Consider the following 19,569-nt stretch of genomic DNA (forward strand, 5'->3'; position numbering starts at 1 on the left):
AAATTATAATAATAATAAAATGATTCACGGAGTAATTGGTTGGTGACGCAATTTGGCCAATTTTACACTTGACCAGCCCAAAGCTCTTTGTCTTTTTCCGACTGGGGAACCAAACTCAGAGTTAGAAGTTTTCAGTGTGTGTGAGCTGCTCAAATGAAGTCAGAGGAAACAAAACGAGCGAGAAGCTATTTAAAAAGGCAACAGCATTCCTATTACCGGATATTGGATGCTGGTCCAGGCTGCCAATCAACTGGGAATTTTGTTCCATCCCTTTGAAGAATCAATATCCACCAGTATCAGCAGGTCAGGGTTTTTACCAAATCAGATTATCGGCCAGAACATCTTGATAAGTGCATCTCTGTTTTTCAACACCCTTCATTCATCATCTCAACTTCCTCATCTTCATCACCTTCACCTTGCTTGGTTCATTGACCATCCCACTCAAGACGTGGATCTGTGGTCAGAAATCTTGAAGAATTTAGTGAACATTGTCCTTGTTTTACTCTCTCGTGTGGCACTTTTCTGCTGCCGCCACACACCTTTGAAGGCCTCGTCTACTCTGTCTTATTACAACGTTGCAGCAGGTTCAATTTAAATTGATTAATTCAAGTGAATGCGTAAAATCTGTGGCACCGGATTGCAGGGGCAGAACAAAGAAAGGCACCTGGCAAGGTGATGGAATAAAGGAATGAGGCAAAAATCGTCATAAAAGAGGAGCATCTATCAAGAAGCATCTGCAAAACATTGATTAGTTCAACTGGAGAGGACATTCAGAGATGAATTAAACAGCAAAAGAAAAGGAATGAAAGAACAAATAAAGATGCTTTTTTTGTTAAAAGTAAATATTTCAGAGTCATCGTTCTGATTTTCTCAACTGCAGAGGCAGCGGTAATATTTTAAAACACGGCCTTTCATTTCCAGAAGCTTCATGCTGTTCTGCTGTGCAGCAGTCTGATTTGGAACCGTTAACTTATTAAGGCACCTCTTTGTGTGCCGTTGTGTCATTGCATTGTGTCCGGTGGGATTAAGCATCTGTGAAGGTTTGGTCTCTGCCCGTCCAACGGCGATTCAATAAGCCCTTAGCGCAGCATTGATTACCGCTGAAAGAGACAAGTTCTCTCAGCGTAACGATTTCTCAAAACTGCTACCTACTCCATTAAAAACAAGGACAGAACAATGTTCTCCGATACAGAACGTGGATTAATGATACACCGGCTCTCTGAGAGGGCCATTAATTGAACGAGGACTAAAAAGGCCGCCTGCAGATACTTAGAATTTAATGCAGAGATTCATCAAAAAAAAAAAAAAGAGCAAGTTGGTGCAGCCTGTTTTAGGCCATTTGCTTGGCATTTAGATGAAAAATGTAAAGAAAATGTAAAAGTTATATCCAGAGACATTAAGCATTATGATGATCTGAATATTTGCACTATATTGGTTCAAATACCGATTAAGTTATGTTAAAAAATGGACTGCAACAGTTAATACCAATAGGATTAGGTAGATACTCCAGGTCTATACTGTATACTCTAAATGGCATGAAATTAATTTTTACTAGAAGGATTTTATAATCTGGCAGCCCAAAAAAAAAAAGAAAAAAAAGTGGAAATGACCATTTCTCCCCTTTAAGACTTACAAGATGGGCCGGGACTGGAAATCTTCCTGATTCATTCTCTCGGACTGACGTATCTTCAGGATCTCTGTGTAGCTCAGGTTCTGCAGGCGACTCTTGAACTGGTCCAAGGAATTAGGCTTCACAGAGAGCGCTCGCATGATCTGCTCTCTCACCACCTGCATTACCTGGAAAGAGGCAGAGGAGAGACAGGTGAGATGAAGAAAGATGCCAAATGTGTTTCTGAGGGATAACTTTTCTTCTTGATTTTAGAGTTCAGCAAAGCAGATAAACTTTTTCAGCAATATCAATGACGCGTTTATTTCTGCGGGTTTCTGTCTAATCCGACTAACAATGAAAGGAACCGCTTGCTTGTTTTGAGCAAAAGAAGCCGATAATTTTTGCCAGAATCTGGCAATGTGTTTGTTTTTTTCCCAAATACCACCGACTACATGTGTGAATTCACTCAAAGGCACTGAGGACGGTTTTCTTCAGATCTTCAGTGGGGAAAAAATTAGCCACCATGACTAAGAGAAATATTTTTCAATTACCTTACATCATTCTAACAATGTGTGTATCGTTAAACACCGACATTTCCATAAGCAGCTCATACCAGATGGCATTTGAATAAACCATGCTGTGTCTATTTGTCCTCGTCATTTGTTAATGATTTTATTTGATTTTTTTCATCTGCTCTCACGGACAATGTGGGTGAGAATTATAACAATAACATCCAAGGAATGATTTATGTCCATTAAAACAAAAAATTTGAAGCGCAAAAAACACAGAACTGTAAAACCTTTCTGTGCGGTAGAGAGTGAATTTCTTTGTGGTTTTGCGTTACCAGGTTCTAATATAAAGGATGAACAAAAGCTTTTGTTGCCATCACTTCTTTTATGGGTCAGAGTTTCCACTGATACAAGAAACTTACATACACTGAATAAAAAAAATAAATAAAAAAAAAAGAGAAAAATTTTGTTTACCTCTGTGTCCGACTTTAAATTTGAAAAAATGTGAAAGTTGGCAGGGATTGCCAAAATTGTTTCAGTTTGCTGATTCCCTGTATATTCAGAAGACGGGAGCAGCGATCAGTGTGCTCCAGCCTCTGAGGTGATCATTCTGCAACTTGAGTGACAACTATGAAAGTGACTTTACTGCACTAAGTGACAGTAAGTCTGATTACTATTCTATGAGTTTTTGAGCTTATTACAACAGAAAGAAATTAAATTTTTAGCTGTTTGACAGAACTGGGCTTATTTCAACACCATTATTAAAGCTTGATGGTTTTTTTTATAGCATAAAAGCCTCTTCGTTTTTCTGCATGTGCACGCCGAGTTGAAAGCTAAAATATTCAAAAGCAGCTCCTTTCATTTAGCTTTGCGCTCTAACAAATAATTTTAATTCTGCATAATTATGATTTGAACAATAACATAACCCAACGGTCCGTTTTCGTTCTTTTTCTTTTTCTGAAATCATTCAGCCAGCAAACCAAAGGTTCTTGACAGAGAATGTTTGTCCTCATGTGGAGAAGTTCACTTTCAACATGAGTTTCTCAGGTTGTGTTGAACTTTAGATCTCAGTAAAAGCTTGGTGGCTTTAATAAAACAAACATTTCTGTAGCCAAGTATGGTTGCTCTATATACTACAGATGATGTGGCACACAGCTCTGAAAATGGATCAACATTGTTAGCTGCTGCTGCTGCTGGGCCTGCAGCAGAATCATCACTGGATCAAATCCCTTTCAAGTGACAGGAAGGAAAACTGATTTTCCTTTTGTTCTATTCGATGTGCATCTTTTGTATTCTTTAAACGCTATATTCCATGCATGTATTTTGAGGTACTGCAAATACTTCTTGTATTCCATTTTAAGGTGATGTTTAAAACACTATGTACAAATGTACAAAGCTTGTAACATTCAGGCATGACTTTTTTGCCACGTTTTTTCACCCCACAGCCACAAACTACAGAGTATTTTATTTGTATTGTAAGAGACAAAAACAACATATGAAACATGTATTTTTAAAATACTAATCCATACGTATTCAATACTTTTGTAGATGCACCTTTTTGTTTAGAGCTCCTGTATACTTTCATCAACTTGTTTTTTCCTTTTGAAAAAAAAAACCTAATCCCCACAGCATGATGCTGCGACTACCGTCATGAATATATGTTCAAAATGATGTGCAGCATTAATATTTTGTGTCTCGCTTGTATCTTGGTCTTCATGATGCTGTTGAAGATGAATCTCCACTGGACTGATACTGTAACTAAATTCACTCGGGTGGAGTCGGTTTAAAACTTAATGACTTCTAGAGTCATTAAGTTGGTTGCAATGGATTTTATTTAGGGGTATCAAAGTGTATCAAGCTGACTGGGGCTGAACAGAAATGCATAACTAATTTTTTGAGTTAATAATGTTCAGAAGATCTGAAAACCCTGTATAATTTTTCTTCTCAATTATGCTGCACATTTTGTCGTTTTTGCACTTAAAATCCTAAGAAAATACACTGGAATTTGTGATTCTAATGAGAAGAAAAGTGAACATGCTCAGTGGGGATGACAACCTTTCTGCTCTATAACTGCTATGTTCTTCTTGGGATGCACTAATCTGCTAGGTCTGGTCTGGGTACTCTCAAGTTTAACGACAAGGCTTAAACACGTCAAAAATCCCAAACAAGTCTTATGCAATAGTGTTTTCATTGCTTGTTTTTTGCTGCAAGGCGATTACTCATCATTTGGAGGAACCTTTGGACTCTCACCACTCAGACTGAGCCAGCAATAAGGCTATTAAAAATAGAAAATTTGAGCCTCTGGAAATGCATGTAAAGCATAAGCCTCAATCAAGCAAAAAAGAAAAAAAAAGAAGGATTTTAGGCCACACAAGCCAAAGAGTGTGATCCTCCTTAATCACCATCAGGACTCTGTGTGCATTAAGAAGATATCTGGACTCAAAGTCCTGACTCTTAAGATGAAGCTGCAAATCAATATGGACAGACAAAGAAGCTAATTCAATTTGTTATTCAGCGTCTGATAAAGTCCGGTGTTAAAATGATGGTAGGAAGCTTTTAGCCTGAACTTATTGCTAATTAAACTTTAATGAAGGGATCAGAACACATCTCTATGACTAAGCCACAAAATAACACGAGAAGAGCCACTAATTTTAGCCACAAGTCTCAACGTGACATCATATTGAACCTGCAAACTCCACTGTAGACGTTAACCACATTTAATTCCGTTTTGGATTGATTTACAAAAACACAGGCTACATGACCACATCTTCCCTCTCCAGTGTGGCACTAAATCTGTTACTGAAGCTGATGCAAAACATCTGTGGCACTGCAAAGCCAAGCCGTAAAATATCCTTTGACAGGGCAGACAAGGTTGAGACAAAGCTGCTGTGTGCTGAGCTTAACCTTAACCAACATCATTTTCAAAATGATGCTAATGGAATTAAAAAATGGCTCCCGACACAGACATTTTTGCAGAGATAAAAGAAAATTTCATGCCCTTCTCCCTCAAGCAAGACTTGGGAAAGAATCATGCTGCACATCTAATAAGACAGGAGGAGGACTTCAGCATCTCTGAAGTCTGTGTGTCACTTCGAATGTTGCTTCATGTTTTATTCAATTCTGATATTCAGAATAAAAACTGAGTTTATTCCACCTGATTTAATTAAAATGATATCCATTGTGCTTCGCTAAAGTAGCCACATCACTTGGGCTTTTTCACATTACGACATTGTTTTTTGTTTTGTTTTTGCAACAAGGAGATGCATAAGTAGTTTTCTAAAGTGGAGGGGAAATAATTTCAAAAATGCTTTCTGCAAACTATAGCTTCAAATATTTATGGTATGTTTCCATCTGTTTTGCACACACAAAGAGATTGCATTTTTTTTATTTTTTTTTTTACGATTCTTAAAAACAAATTGATGGGGATCAGTTTTGGTGGTTGCGATGTGATGAGAATGGGAACTTTTAAGAGTCACTCATTGACGCTATTAAGATGAGGTCCAGCAAAAATCCAAAATAAACAGTAAATGGCAGTTATAAGAGAACCTGCATTTTTCTTTCTTTGGGTCGAGCTCAGAAAATCCGAGCTGCGATTCGAGCCTGTGGTGTCAGTATATTTTTTTATTTGTTTTTTTGGCCTAAATTTCTCCCTCTATCCATCTGTTTAAGGTGAAAAAGTGAACTGCTCAGTAAATGAAGCCATGCAAAGAGGAGTGTTAGAGTCATGACGTTTACTCTCAATCACAACTTTATAATTATAAATCAAAGCATTCAGATAATTAAGTGCAAAATGTATCCATTATCCCATTAAGATTGTGAATGGTGCATCTGCGTGCCAAAATGAATTATTATTCTCCTGAGGATGTTAATCAGTGGCCATATCAAAAAATGCAATACAAGAAATGAAATATCATACTGCAATTAAGAAAAGATAACTGTAAAGCCTAAGATTTTATTTAAAAAAGGGGAGAAACTATTTTAAAGCCTCATCATACTTTTTAGCCAACCTGGTTTTCCAGCCGTCATCCCTGGAGAGACGTCATTAATATGCCTTGTTTGCAGCCATGTCTCCGACAGGAAAACAATTCTGCAGACCCATGTGGCTGCTCTCATCCTAATTAACACTGCGAATATTCATCACATTTAATACGAACACATGGTCCTTTGTCACCGGGCCGGGAATGCATTATGAATATTTTATCTGTACCCTCTATCAGCAGGGTGCACCTTGACAGAAGCAAGGTGAGCTCAAAGAAACTTTCACTTCGCCTTGTGTTCTTCTCCCTGTTCTGTCAGATTCACAGATAAAAGGTTTATTTATTCTTTTAACCTTTTTGGCAAGTGTTTCTTTTTTATATCTGTCATTTCATATTTTCTTATCTTTTCTCGATTACAAGAGTGCAAGGGAAGTTAGATACCAGGGCAAGTGTCAGCAGAGTAATTAAAAGCCATTCCAAGAACCACCGAACACATGTAACGAAGGCGCCGACTCGTCCATCACTTGGACCTTTGAGATCGTCCTTCCAGCGGGAAGGACCTTTTGCAGCCGCTCCGCACCATCCATCACACTTCCTCTGCTGCAACAAATTACCGTCCACTTCTCGTCGACCAATCAGCCGCACGGCCGCTTCATTTAGCTAAGAGCTCGCTAATGACATCATTTAGCAGCCGTCAGTCAAACCTGAGCACGCCACTCAAGCATTTCGTGGAGAAATCCTGGAGATCTTCCTGGAGAGACGCTTTGTTGGGGCGAATAACAAGGCTGTAATCATGGAATAATGACTTTCCTGACAAGTCCCTGAAAGCAATCAAATATCCAATCTCACTTGGCGATAATTGAACCCGGTTACTGGAGGGCGTCACTACGGCAGGCAACATATGCAGCATGAGGGAAAGAAGACATGCCCATAAGAATGCAAAGTCATTCTAATATATTTTTCAACTTATAGCAAAGTGAAAGTGGGAAAATAAAGAGGGCAAAACATTTTCCTGCATGGATAAAATTCTTCTTTGTCATTTCCTTCCAATTCAACTTGAAATCAAGATATTTCTTTGCAAGAAAAAAAGTGGAAATGTAACACTCCCATCCATTAAGCCTTTAAATACACTTGCTGCCTCCTGCCTCAAGTTAGTTCGCAGTCATTGTATCTGCACGTTTAAAGTAAAAAACATCAAGTTAACAGCTGGATGTGACTTTAAAGTGCTGTTAAAAGCCTCTTGCGTTTTACTGAATGCTTTAAATTTCGGTTCGACAGCACTTAGATAGCCATAAGAATAATAGTTCTGCACACTTAGAATCTTGACACATGTAAAGCACATAAAGCTGCATTAGTCCCCTTATAATACATAAAAAATGGAGAAAATCCAACATAAGCCTGAACACAACAGGTTGACTAATGATCCTGTGACATTCCTTGTGATTTTTTTAGTACTCACATCTGCAGCAGACTTGAAAACCCACAAGCTATACACTTAGAACTCACTGGTTCTGTCTATAATCCCAAATAACACTCATTTAGAGTTCCAGCACTGCGGATCAAGTCAAGCTGACAGTGAAGCTGCATTTTTCTTGAGAGAGAAACAGAAAGAAACAGCTACACAAGGGGTGGTGCAGTCCATATGAAGGATCAGATGAAAAAAAAAATTCACCTGGGAATGTAGCACTTACTGCAATCTCATAGAGAATCAACAACAAAAGCAGAGAGTCGACCTTGACTTGATTAGCATTGAATGGTTTTCAGGCATTTTCTACAGTTATGCTACAGGAAAAAAAGAAAAAAAAATGCATTAATTGGTCCAGATGGACGATCAAATTAGTTTTGATTAAGCATCTATTCAAGGACTCATCATCAGCAGGGCACACACGCTAATGCTGTTCGGAGAAACTAAAGCAACCTCCCCATGAATGATGCAAAACTCATTCATTTAGGCCAGTTATTAGGCTTTCAGACGAAAATGTGCAAATTACAAGAAAAACCTCCCCCAAAACCTTGATGTTCAAGACACATAATTTATGAATCATAAATGGAAATTTGGTTCCAGAAGACAGAAGAAATATTAAGCTACCCTAGCTTATTTTACTAAAACTGATTCTCAGTAGAAAATATTACATCAAGGAAACAAACACTTACTTAGAAGTTTTGTCTGATTTGGTCAAATAACTTTTATTCTTTGAACTTGTCTTATTCGCTGATTTTATTCATGATCAAACAAATTGTTTATGAACTTGCGTATTAGTCGTTCTTATACTATGTTCCATTACAGCCACAAAATGTAATGCATCTTATTGGGATTTTAGATAAAGTAGCATTAAATTGTGTAATGCATGACGTATGGTTTAAATTTTTGTTTATGACTTTTGCCCAGGTTTCTTTGCAAAATGGCTCAACGACAGTCAGATTGGTTAGAGAGCATCTGAAAGCATGACTATGTAGGCTTAGCCTTGGATTCAGTTTTGATTATTATTTGCTTCTTTGTACTGATTTATCACATAAATGAAATTAAAGCTTGTGGTTGTAAAGTGTCAAAATGTGAAAAGGTTTGAAGATGATTTATTTTGCGTTACACCACATATCTGAGACTGGCTTTACCAATGCCAAGTTTTTATTTTGTTTTCTCCTTGAGGAACAATAATAAACATTAATAAAAGGACTAATCTTTTGGTCTCCCTTGCTTAGACTCAATTACTGACACAATTCAAATTTATTATAGATTTAAGCAGTGCCACATTAATATCTGATGATAAACAAGACCTCAGGTAGCCATATGAGTGTTTGCTTTTGGAATCAATCTATAACTAAATACTGCAACCACAGACACAAAAGTAAGTCAAAAGCAAGATAAATGACTGAATCACAAGGCATAAAAATTGAAGCTTATGTGTCCATTTGCTGATTTCTCGTGAGCCTAATTATCTTGATTCACCATAAAACAAAATGCTGGCATCTCCGTTCTTACAGCTCTGATGGTTTGATGCTAATGATGGATGATCTCTCTGGTCTGATTAGTGAGCTTAGCTTTGCTGTTCTCCATGTGAGTGGGCCAATGCTCTCAGAGATGAAAGATCGCCCCCTTAGGCGCACAAACACACAATCATGAAAAAGTAATGCACCGAAAAGAAGAAGAAATAACTGACAAAAGTCCCACCAGAGCAAAAACGAAGAACAGTCACGCTTTCCTCTTGATACACACTCGCATGCAAACTGTGCGGAAAGCAAAAGTACACTGACATACTCAAAGATTTGTTGTAGCACACATGCATGCACGCATCTTCGGATTGTGCTTACACATGTGCAATAACAATAAAGCAAACCTTGTTAAGAGAGTGGGAGGCGAGGCAGCCAAGCAGAAAGATATAAATAGCCTGTCTGAAATTCAACAATAGAGGTGGTGGTGGAGGTGGTGCAGGACACTGGTGGGATGGGGAGTAATGGGGGGGACAAGAAAGAGGAGGAGTATAAGACAGAGAGAGAGAATATGAGACAAAACAAGTAGAAGAAACTGCAGGAAGGGAAGAGCATAGGAAACAGACAGCTGGTGAAGTGAGGTACATAAAACCGGTAATGAAATGAGACGACAGCAGGTCTCATTGCAGGAGAGAAAGGGGAGCAGAGAGAGGGGCGGGTTTTCCAAAGAGTGATCCAGGTACGGTTTCTTTCAAAGCATGACAGCAGTGTCCTCCACTGTCCTCCACTGTCCCCGCTGTCCCCCACTGTCCCAAGTTGTTCCTCGGAACTCAGATAAACGGTCATGAATATTTTAGAGAAGCAATCATTTCATTAATATCATATCTAATCCAATCCTACAAGACTCCTCTTTTCATGTAAATATGCATATATGCTAACTCTTTAGGTAGGATCAGAGTCAGGCCTAAGTCTGAACCTAAATTGAGTTTTTTTTTAAAACTAAACAAAGCTGAAATAGTTTATTCCCCACTAAAGGACACTCAGCTCATGCAACGAGACGTTACATGATACAGGAATGAGATGAATTTCTTGCAATATTTTTTCAAAGAAAGAATTTAAACATTTTTCTCATCACAAATGAAGTGAAGGCTTCACAAATCATCGTTCCAGTCCAATTATTACTGGTCCATATATTGTAACTTCAAGGCTAATCTTATTTTAAGGTAGTCATAAATGCACTGATATTCTTGGTTATTGAGTTTTTACAAATAGAACAAATGGTTTATACATTTTCAACAATGTTTTAAATAATCACTGCTCAGTATAGTTTGTAGAGTCTATCAGAGGTGGTCCAGATTCATGAACAACTGTGAAAAAGCTCTTTAGTTCGCTGCCAATGGGAAGCACCACAGATGCTAGTTTTAGTGTCATCAGCGACTAATAATCAGTCACTGTACTGTCACAGTGCTTAGAAATCAATCATTTACTGTCAAATGCTCTGTCAATATGGACTAATTTTTATAAAAAAAATTGTTTAATAGCGATACGGTAAATACCAATGCAGATATCAATAAATACTAAGAAGAAAAAAAAGAGAGTACCACATGTAATATATTAGGAATACGGGTATATTTATGGGTCAGTTTATGAATTGTTTTAGTGGAATTGCTGATTTAAATTGTACTTTTAAAATACAAAATAAAAGGGTAATTATTTATAACTTAATTTAGGCTTAAGAGATAATACTACGGAAATACATTTTAATATTTATTGTTATTTATCATAGAGATTTGTCCATATAGTAGTATAGAATTTCAAAACGTTGATACTGTTTGACAAATTCATTTAATCAATCATTTACTTCGTCGATGTGCATGATTCTCTTACAAATTTGTTTTACATCAGGCTTTTTGTGTTAAGTGCCAAACTCCAAAACCACTTCCTTTCTTATTACATTAGAAAAAGGAAACATGGAGGTACATCTTTAAGTCTGAGGCTCATAATAAATACATCGCTTTTCACTTGTTATAAAAAATTATGCTTTTTTGACATCTTGAGATCTTACACCACCTATTAACTGCAACTTTAATCTTTTACAGCATCCAAGCACCTTGTGATTTCCAAACAAGAATAATGTAAGCTCATTAGTCCTTCAGGGTCACTCTTCAACATGGCGTCATAAAATGTAATGTTCTGGCAGAAAGGAGGCAGTACTCTACATTTATTCACTCTCTTATTTCCCGCCAGCATGGACACATAAAGACCAAATGCTAGTTAGATTAATTATCTATCTCTGGCTTTTAGGTTCGTTCAGCTGAAGTGCTACTTGGACCAAGTTCAAGATCTCCAGTCGAAGGCCAACCTTAATTGACGCTCACAAACAGAGCAAGCAACCATAGGATTCTTCTGTAGGACTATACGCAGCTTGCTATTTTTATTTAATTGATTATTTTAATGGCAGAAAATGCAAATACATAATTTCGTTATGTAAAGTTGATGTAGTATGTATTTTCTATTGCCAGAAGCATAATGTATTTTATATTCTGCTTTTTACCAGAGCTTATGGGAAAAAAAAAAAAATTAACAAGCCATTTATGCAGGGCAGAGAGCCTCCATTTAGCTTGTGTTTCCTCTAATGCAGGCCAAACCATTATCACAACAAGCTGGCTGGCTGTGATGTAGGCTTTTTGCATTTTTCATATCTACGATGGTCTAAAGACGACAGTGAGGTTGGGGTGCAATTTGCACTTATTTGGATTCATGGCAGAAGGTGCTCTTAAGACTTAGCAACACAATTGTTGCTACTCTTACTACAAAGCAGACAAAAAATAGAAACAAAACTTAAAAAAAGCCCTGAATGCATTATTTTGCTGTTATGGAATAAAAAATTAAGCTGGATCTGGAAACATGTTTTATCTGCTACCTTAGAAGAGCCCAGTCCTTCTGTTCTGTTTACGTTAGTAGGTTCTGCCAGACATTTAACTAAAACTACTTAGAATGTCTTATGAGCTGAATTATCAAAAAGAGTTATATCAAAACAAAAGTGTAAACTTCTAAGGTTTAGTCTAACATTTCAATAAATGAAAACATCTTGTAGGTTTATAGGAGACGGCGACACAGTGAGCTAGATGAGCATGTATCTGGCTACTATGCAGACTAATGCATTAATTTTGTATAAACTGCACCCAAACACTTTCTATAGGGAGAAATCGGGCACGATTAGGTTAAAAATATACATTCCAACGTTCAGAATGAGTTTAATCAAGGTCATAAAAGACACACGAGAGACAGAGATTGCTAGTAAATCATTAATTTTCCCAGATAAATTAGGTGAAAATCAGATCATTAAATGCCACAGAGATTCACTGAAGAATCAACTGGTGAATGAAATCGGTCAATTTTCAACTTAACCAGCCCTGACAGGAGACTGGCCGGTCACAAACACTGACTACAAGTTTTTTTCCGAATGGACAATAAGCAATACAAGGTTGAGGAAACCAACACTTTCTGGAGTGGAAAATGCTAAAGGATGAAAAACCAAAAGCTAGCTGTTTTCAGTATTAGGCCACAGGAAGCAGAAAAGACATAAAAACTATTTAAAATGAATTCTCTACAGAGGCATGCTGGTAGTTTACTTAGGCTGAAACTACAAAGAACTAGTCCTCATTTTACTCCTTTCACATTTTGTACTTATTCAGTTTTAGTAATTTCATAAACTCTGTTGACTTTGCCAAGATTGAAAAAAAAGCCATCTGCCAAGGGACATCATTTCATACCTGGTAAAAAAAATTAACTGGTCCAGAGTTGATTTTAGTATATTCTAAGAGGGCTTAGTTCCTCTTTTTCAATGTCTTTATTTTAAATTAGTAAAAGTTTTTTGTAACTGTCACACACTGCAACATTTCCTATGTTTTTAACACTTATAAATAACTAACAGTAAGAGTAACAAGGCTTGTGAGAAATATTCTGAACACTGTAAACCACAGCCCTTTAAAAAAAATTTTAATTACTTTTTTTAGGCAAAAAAAAAAAAGAGGTCAGAAATGAGTCACAGATCTGATCGGTGGCCAATTTCTCTGATTATTGTGTGTAGAAAATGCTAAAGATAACAAACCTTTGAATAATTTTAAGGAAACATGATACTCAGAGGACAGATCACCGATCCACCATAATGTCAACACAGAGGAATCTTTTCTCTGCTTGATCACTCCATCCTCTGACCAATATTCTTTACATGCAGATATTTCATTTGCACCAGGAAAGTTAAGTGACATCAGAAGCAGCATGCACACCGACCGCAGAATCCCATCAGGTAATTCAAAAACCTGAACACGTAAACCATAATCTGACCCCCGATAAATCTTCAGGCAGTCAAACTATTTATTTCCCACTTTCACCTCAGATCACAATATAACAGGTCACAGCATGGGTATATAGATACGCCAAAAAAAGAGCGAGAGCAACAAATGAAATACAGTGCTGGCAGCATTTCAAAGGCTTCTGCTCTACAATCTGGAGCAGACCTTACTCTAATCCTGTGTCAAACCCCTCTGGCTCAAACACTGGCTGAAGCTCATCCAAAGTTACCAGAGGCGGTGTGGAGTCCAGAGGAGCAGAAGTAGAAGTAGAGGTGTTGGATTCCTCTGCTGACAAACAGTGGGTGTTGGTGATTTGGAGTAATCCCACTGACAACAACAAAGCCCAACCCCCCTCCCCTCACAATAACACAGATAAATACCGATGATGCCTGGGGTGCACAGTGGATGCATGCAACTAAAGGCAGAGTGAAATTATAATCCAACACATAAGTGTGTGCATGTTGATACAAAGGCTGTAATCTGGGTCCCGCTCTCTCCTGCTTACGCCTGGCCGAGCCCACACTGCCCCATCTGTCCCTCCTCCCTCATCTTCTCCATCTCTCCCCTGGCTTTTCTTCCCTCCTTCCTCCTCCTTGCTTCCCCCTCTCCTCCTCCGCATCCAGGCAACAACACAAACAGTCCTCTTTCTCCTGTTAGGACCACCTCCTCCTCCTCTCCTCTGGTGTTTTCTGTCTCCACATTTCCAATCTCTGTACTTACATGTCACCTCCATGGCTCTGAGTGGCGTGCGATACTCTCCACAGTGACTGATGAATCCCCCGACCCGCTAGCGGAGAACGACTTTTCGGCTCGCGGCAGGGAGGCAGGGACGGGTGGAAAGATGGAGGGAGCAGATGGTTCCTCAGAAGAGCAGTCTGGCTGATTGTGGACAGTTAGCTATAGCGTTAGCCACAATAAGAGAAAACTCATCTGTCAATGCCGTCTCCTTTTTTTTTTTCTTCTTTTTTTGCCTGTTTTGGCTCTCGCTCCTGCGGTTGCCTCTCTACCTCAGCATTTTCTGTTTAATTAAACCCGCCCCTCATATATTAAGCTTCCCTCCCCATCATCTAGCTACTATTATAATATCCTCTACCTTTTCTATTTGCCTTCCTTTCTCCCTCTGTGGCTCTAAGAGCATCAGCCAAGCTGCTCTGCTTCACTTATGTTGATCTCTGAGCTTATGCACTGATTGGACCCACGCCATAATCAGAGACACCAATGGTGATGCAGCAAGCGGATCACATGATAAATATAGGTGTTTGTGTGTGTGCAGGGGTGTGGGTGTGTGTGTGTGTGTTTAGTTGTGGAGGGAGAGAGCGATGAGAAGGGGAGAAGAGGAGAAGGGGGAGGAGGTATGCAAGCGGCTGCAAGCCGCTACATCACCGAGGGATTTTTTATTTTTTTTCCCAAGGTCTCGAGAAGAGAGAGATGAAGGCTCCCTCTTTCCCTCCTGTGGGGAGAAGGAGGAGGAGGAGGAGGAAGACGAGAGGGACTGTGAGCGCGGACGCTCGGATGAAGGGACGACAGGCAGCCTCACGAGTCACCAAAAGGCGCGCTCACGCCGAAACAAAAGCGCGTACGCACGCAGAGCGAGTGGCTCCATTTTAGCTAAAACAGAGGCAGGGCAGTGCGCCGCCGCCGCCGACGTAATTGGACGGGGTTGCTATGGAAACAGGGGAAACGGCTGCTGACGGACAAAGCAGTGCCCTGGGAGCATCAGACTTGCCTCCATTAAACACACCACATATACAAACACACACCTGCCTCGTCTTGTACTGAGCACCACATTAAGACAGAAGAAAAATCAGCAGGCCAGTGTATTTTTATTTTAGACTGTGCCCTGAATTAGCATATCGTAATGCGTGCAGAGTGATGCTAAATCAACGAGCCACAGAGAACAAGGCAGTGAAATGGCAATCAGTGCTAAAGAAATGGAGACACACTTGTAGTGCACGGCAACGTGAACATTAGGACTCTGATAAAAACTCAAGTGCTTTAGTATTCCACACATCAGTGCTGTCAGCGGCAAATGTTGAAGCTGCAGGGAAGCCATACAGATTAGAAAATGGATGCCCGCTGAATTATCCTTGATCCCCCTTATCATTCACCCACATTAGGATGCATACACTCTGTAAAGAGTATATTCCCTCTGATAATGTGCTGACATGACATTTTAAATTGCAGAATGCATTCAAATGTGCACTCCAGTTTCAGGCTGACAGTTGTCACGAGTCACAAATTCAGTCCTCATAGCAAGAAAATCACAGTTCTTTTGGTGACTGCAGCTTTCTACATAGCTGGGGGGAAGAACATCAGAAATATTACAATTAAACAAGTTTCATCAGTTAAACTTAAGTAAAATTAATGATCATTACTGGGCAAAATCCTCCACCAAGAAGCACATTCGCTTCCTTCACCAAGCAGTAATTAATCTGAATTTCACAGTCAATATAATCTGAGACTGAACAATTGTGATGCTTAGCATTAAGCTCTGAATGCAGCACTTAGCTAATGACCTCACACTAAATAGCCTCATATCAAAAAGGTACTTCTGATATCCAAACTTTTAAGGTATTGACAGCAGGTACAAAAAATAGGGTGCACAAGTATGTGAAGTCACACCAATCAGATGGAAAAATATTTTTTTTCTACACAGGCGGGAAATCCAGGTGGCATAAGGAGACAAAGATGTGAGCAAAGTCCTGGTAGTTAAAACAAATTCCAGCTGCCTACTCTCTCCTTGTGTATCAATAGCTCAATAAACTGTAACACAAACAAACACAAGGAATAAATGCCATGAGTAAAGCCATAAACAGCTTTTTTTCTATTGTGAATTCACAAAACAAATAATGCAGCCATGCTGGTGAGGTAGCTAACAACTAAAAGCTTTATGTGGGTACAGAGAGTGCTTTGTAGCATCCATCTGGTGGATGGATGCTGCATCTAACCGTTTTATTGAAAATCTTTGATTCCTGCTTTCTGCTCGACATCAATTTGTCATTTGAATGCAGATTTATTTGATTTTCTTTTAGCTCTGAATCCTTTGTCCTGACCACTTCCAGATAACCACTGAAGACCCCTAATCAAAACTGTTAACTTTCCCTCTGAGTGCTTATTTTTAAAATACAAATGTTCTTAAAAACAAAAAAAGTATGGCACAAAGTAACAAAACTGTTACGATCAATCTTAAAAGATGATGGTCAAACTTTAGAAAGACGAGCCATATTTTTAATAGCAATCCTTTCAAGATAAATAAATATACTTGTTTAAGCAAAAACTAAAGAAAGATGTCACGACTCCTTAAATCCATAATAAAGATGCTGCAACTTGAGACCTGTATGTCTTTGTCAACGTTCACTTTCCTGCTAGTCTATAATAAGAACCACAAACTCCTGGAAGTACATTTTCCAGATTTTGGAGTCGGACTCTGCAATAATAGTTTCACCCTGAAGCAGAGCAATTTTCTGCAGGGTGACATTTTGAGAGCAGCTCTAAGCAGCGGCTCACTTCAATCACAGCTAGTAGGTCTGAACCAGAAATTACACAGTGGACTTTGTCCTTAAACAAACTAGTATTCTGTGGAGTATTCTGGCAGCTGCAGAAACACCTCGGATGATGTGATTCTTTTTTAAACCATTTCTAAACACAACTTTATGTCCTTCAGAGGTGGATATTTGTCTACAATAAATAATAATGTAGGTGGAAGTGTTACGGCAACATTTATAGTTTCAGGATGCAAGTCTACCCAGCAGCACAGTGGACTGTAAAAATGCTTTTTTCTTCATCCAGTGGGTTCAATTTTAAAGTTAACTGATGTTTCTGTAATTTCTCTCAATGATTTTTTTCTGCTTTTAATTTCTAAAATAAGGTATTTTGCCCTGGTGTGTTTCTATTTGTTTTTGTCTCTGTCTAGTCCTCTCATCCCCAACCAGTCGAGGCATATAGACACAGCTTCTGACTTCAGTTGATTCTGTTCAAGGATAGCACTCCACTGTTGGCTTGCACATGCTCAGGATGAGTAAAAAACATTAAACTGAACATTTTTACAATCTTTTTTGTCTGGATGATATTTTGCAATTCAAGCTTTTCATAACCACAATCATGCCCACCGTGGTTAATGGAATTAATTGATCCAAACCTTCTTTTAAAATGCAGTGAAGGGACTTTTCATAAGAATTAACACGTAGCATAAATCGATCTGAAATAAAACGAACCGACTGTGGTTTGAAGCTCGTCCAAGACAAACCCAATTCATCTGACAAATCAGGAAAAATGCAGAGAGCATCTGCTGCTTCCTACAACTGATGCCCAATTGACTACACGACGAACAATATCGGTCATGAACACCTCATTACTATCACCATCTGGCCGTGTACACAGACACAGTTCCTGCATGAACTGACTCAACCTTAGCCAGTTTACAGGACGTTTATCTTAATCCAAACTCCTCTGAGCTTCAAGTAAAGACAAAAGAACTGATTTAGGAGATCAAAGGGAAATTTACACAACTACAAACAAAACCGTAACATCTATAAGAGGAAAAGTAGAAATAAATATAAAAAATGTGGACATTTTTGTGCATTTGTTACACCTACTATAAAAAAGAAGAAATATGTTGATCTCTGTAATTAAGCATCAAAGATTGTGACTGTACTGAATTTGACCTCATACAGCCAATAAAGCAGCACCATGTCATTATTTAGCAAGACATTAATTAATTAAAAAGTAAAACTCTATTAATAATTATCACAACACCTAAAGGAAAAATGTTCCAGTAAATGTATCAGTAAATCAAGAATCAATGCAATGCTAACTGTGTCCAACTTGTTTGTAAGTAGAAGTCTTGATATGAAATAAAAATCTTAATGTCAAGTGTAATTCAAACTTTCAGTCCAATATAAATGCACCACATACCAATAATACAAAAAAAGAAGGACAACATATGAAAGTCACTGTGTTTTAAATTAATGGCGATTTAATATCAATTGTAAGCCTACTGAGAAATTCTGGAAATATAAATACACGAACAAAAAAACAAGAATTTTACAAATTATATGTATTCAAACAAAGCACTTTCTATGGTGGTGAAAAAAAAGAGGCATCCACATGTGTCTCTCCTCTGACTGTCCAGTAAATAGTCTATAAGTAGAGCACATGGCTCAACACTCTTATCAGCATGAAACACAAGCCTGAACCCAGTAGCAAAGCCATGTGGCCTACCTTGTTAAAGTCTTCGCTTGTGGCTCGCATTTCCTTCCAGGTCTTGTTGAGCAGCTGGATGCAGATGCAGAAGAATTCCTCAAAGGAGTGTTCGTGGGTGAAGAACATGGGGTGGAAGTCATGACAGTTTTCACTGGCTGTGGAAATTAAAGAGGCAAGTGATAAGTATTTGCAAAGGGTACAAATGATTCAATATGTTGTTAGCACAGCAATATTACAGGGATTTTTTGTGTTTGTTTATTTTTTTTAACATTTAATTTCAATCATTTTTACCTGTCTAAATGTCTTAGAATCATAGAGTTTGAAATTTATAACTTTAGTTGTGTTCAGAGAGAGGGCTTACATTACTGATGAGCATGCCAAGTGTTTAAAAGTTATAGTTTCAACAACCACAAAAAGTTTTGGTCTTATTATTTTAGTCAATACTTTGGTAATTAGATAAAAACTGGAGGAGAATTACCTCCTTTATTAAGGCATTAAATTTTTAAATTACGCCAAATAAATCATGTTATGATTATTCATGTTTCTGTTAATTCCAAGATTCCTTGAACTGGGGGTATCTAACTCCAATTTATTTAAACACCAAAATTGACCATGTTTATGAACACTTCAATTCAGCCTGACGCATGAATAGTTGGGTTCAAGTGTTTTGATGATCCACATTTAAATGGATACTCTCTAATAGTGTGAAATATCGCATGCTGTTTATGAATTGTATTTTTTTTTCCACTATAACTATAGAAGGAGACAAATTTGATCCAAAAAAGCCAAGAACCTCCACAGAGAATCCACTTAATTGAGATGAGAGCATAACTGAAATCGAACATACTCATCAAATTCAAAATGTCCCCTTGTGGCAAATTCAGTCCAAAAACTAGTTCCAGCTAAATTAAGTCAAGTCATTTCCTATCCCCAGACCCAAAATCTGTTTACTTTCTCCATTAGCAGAGCAGTGAACCACTTTAATC

General features: G+C 38.2%; 1 protein-coding gene across 7 annotated transcripts in view; it reads right to left on the bottom strand.

Moving 5' to 3' along the window:
- elmo1 (engulfment and cell motility 1 (ced-12 homolog, C. elegans)) overlaps positions 1 to 19,569 on the bottom strand; it is a 101,789-nt gene that overhangs the window by 9,316 nt on the left and 72,904 nt on the right. For 6 of the 7 annotated variants that reach the window (XM_032581866.1, XM_032581865.1, XM_032581867.1 and 3 more), the window contains 2 exons: positions 18,602 to 18,738; positions 1,634 to 1,797 (listed from right to left, as the gene is read on the bottom strand). In XM_032581866.1, the coding sequence (XP_032437757.1) occupies positions 1,634 to 1,797; positions 18,602 to 18,738 (301 nt within the window). Of the gene's footprint in view, positions 1 to 1,633; positions 1,798 to 14,101; positions 14,512 to 18,601; positions 18,739 to 19,569 lie in introns of those variants that run through there. The other variant, XM_032581870.1, reaches the window with a different exon arrangement.

The sequence above is a fragment of the Xiphophorus hellerii genome, chromosome 13, assembly GCF_003331165.1.
Source record: "Xiphophorus hellerii strain 12219 chromosome 13, Xiphophorus_hellerii-4.1, whole genome shotgun sequence".
In the NCBI taxonomy this organism is placed as follows: Eukaryota; Metazoa; Chordata; class Actinopteri; order Cyprinodontiformes; family Poeciliidae; genus Xiphophorus; species Xiphophorus hellerii.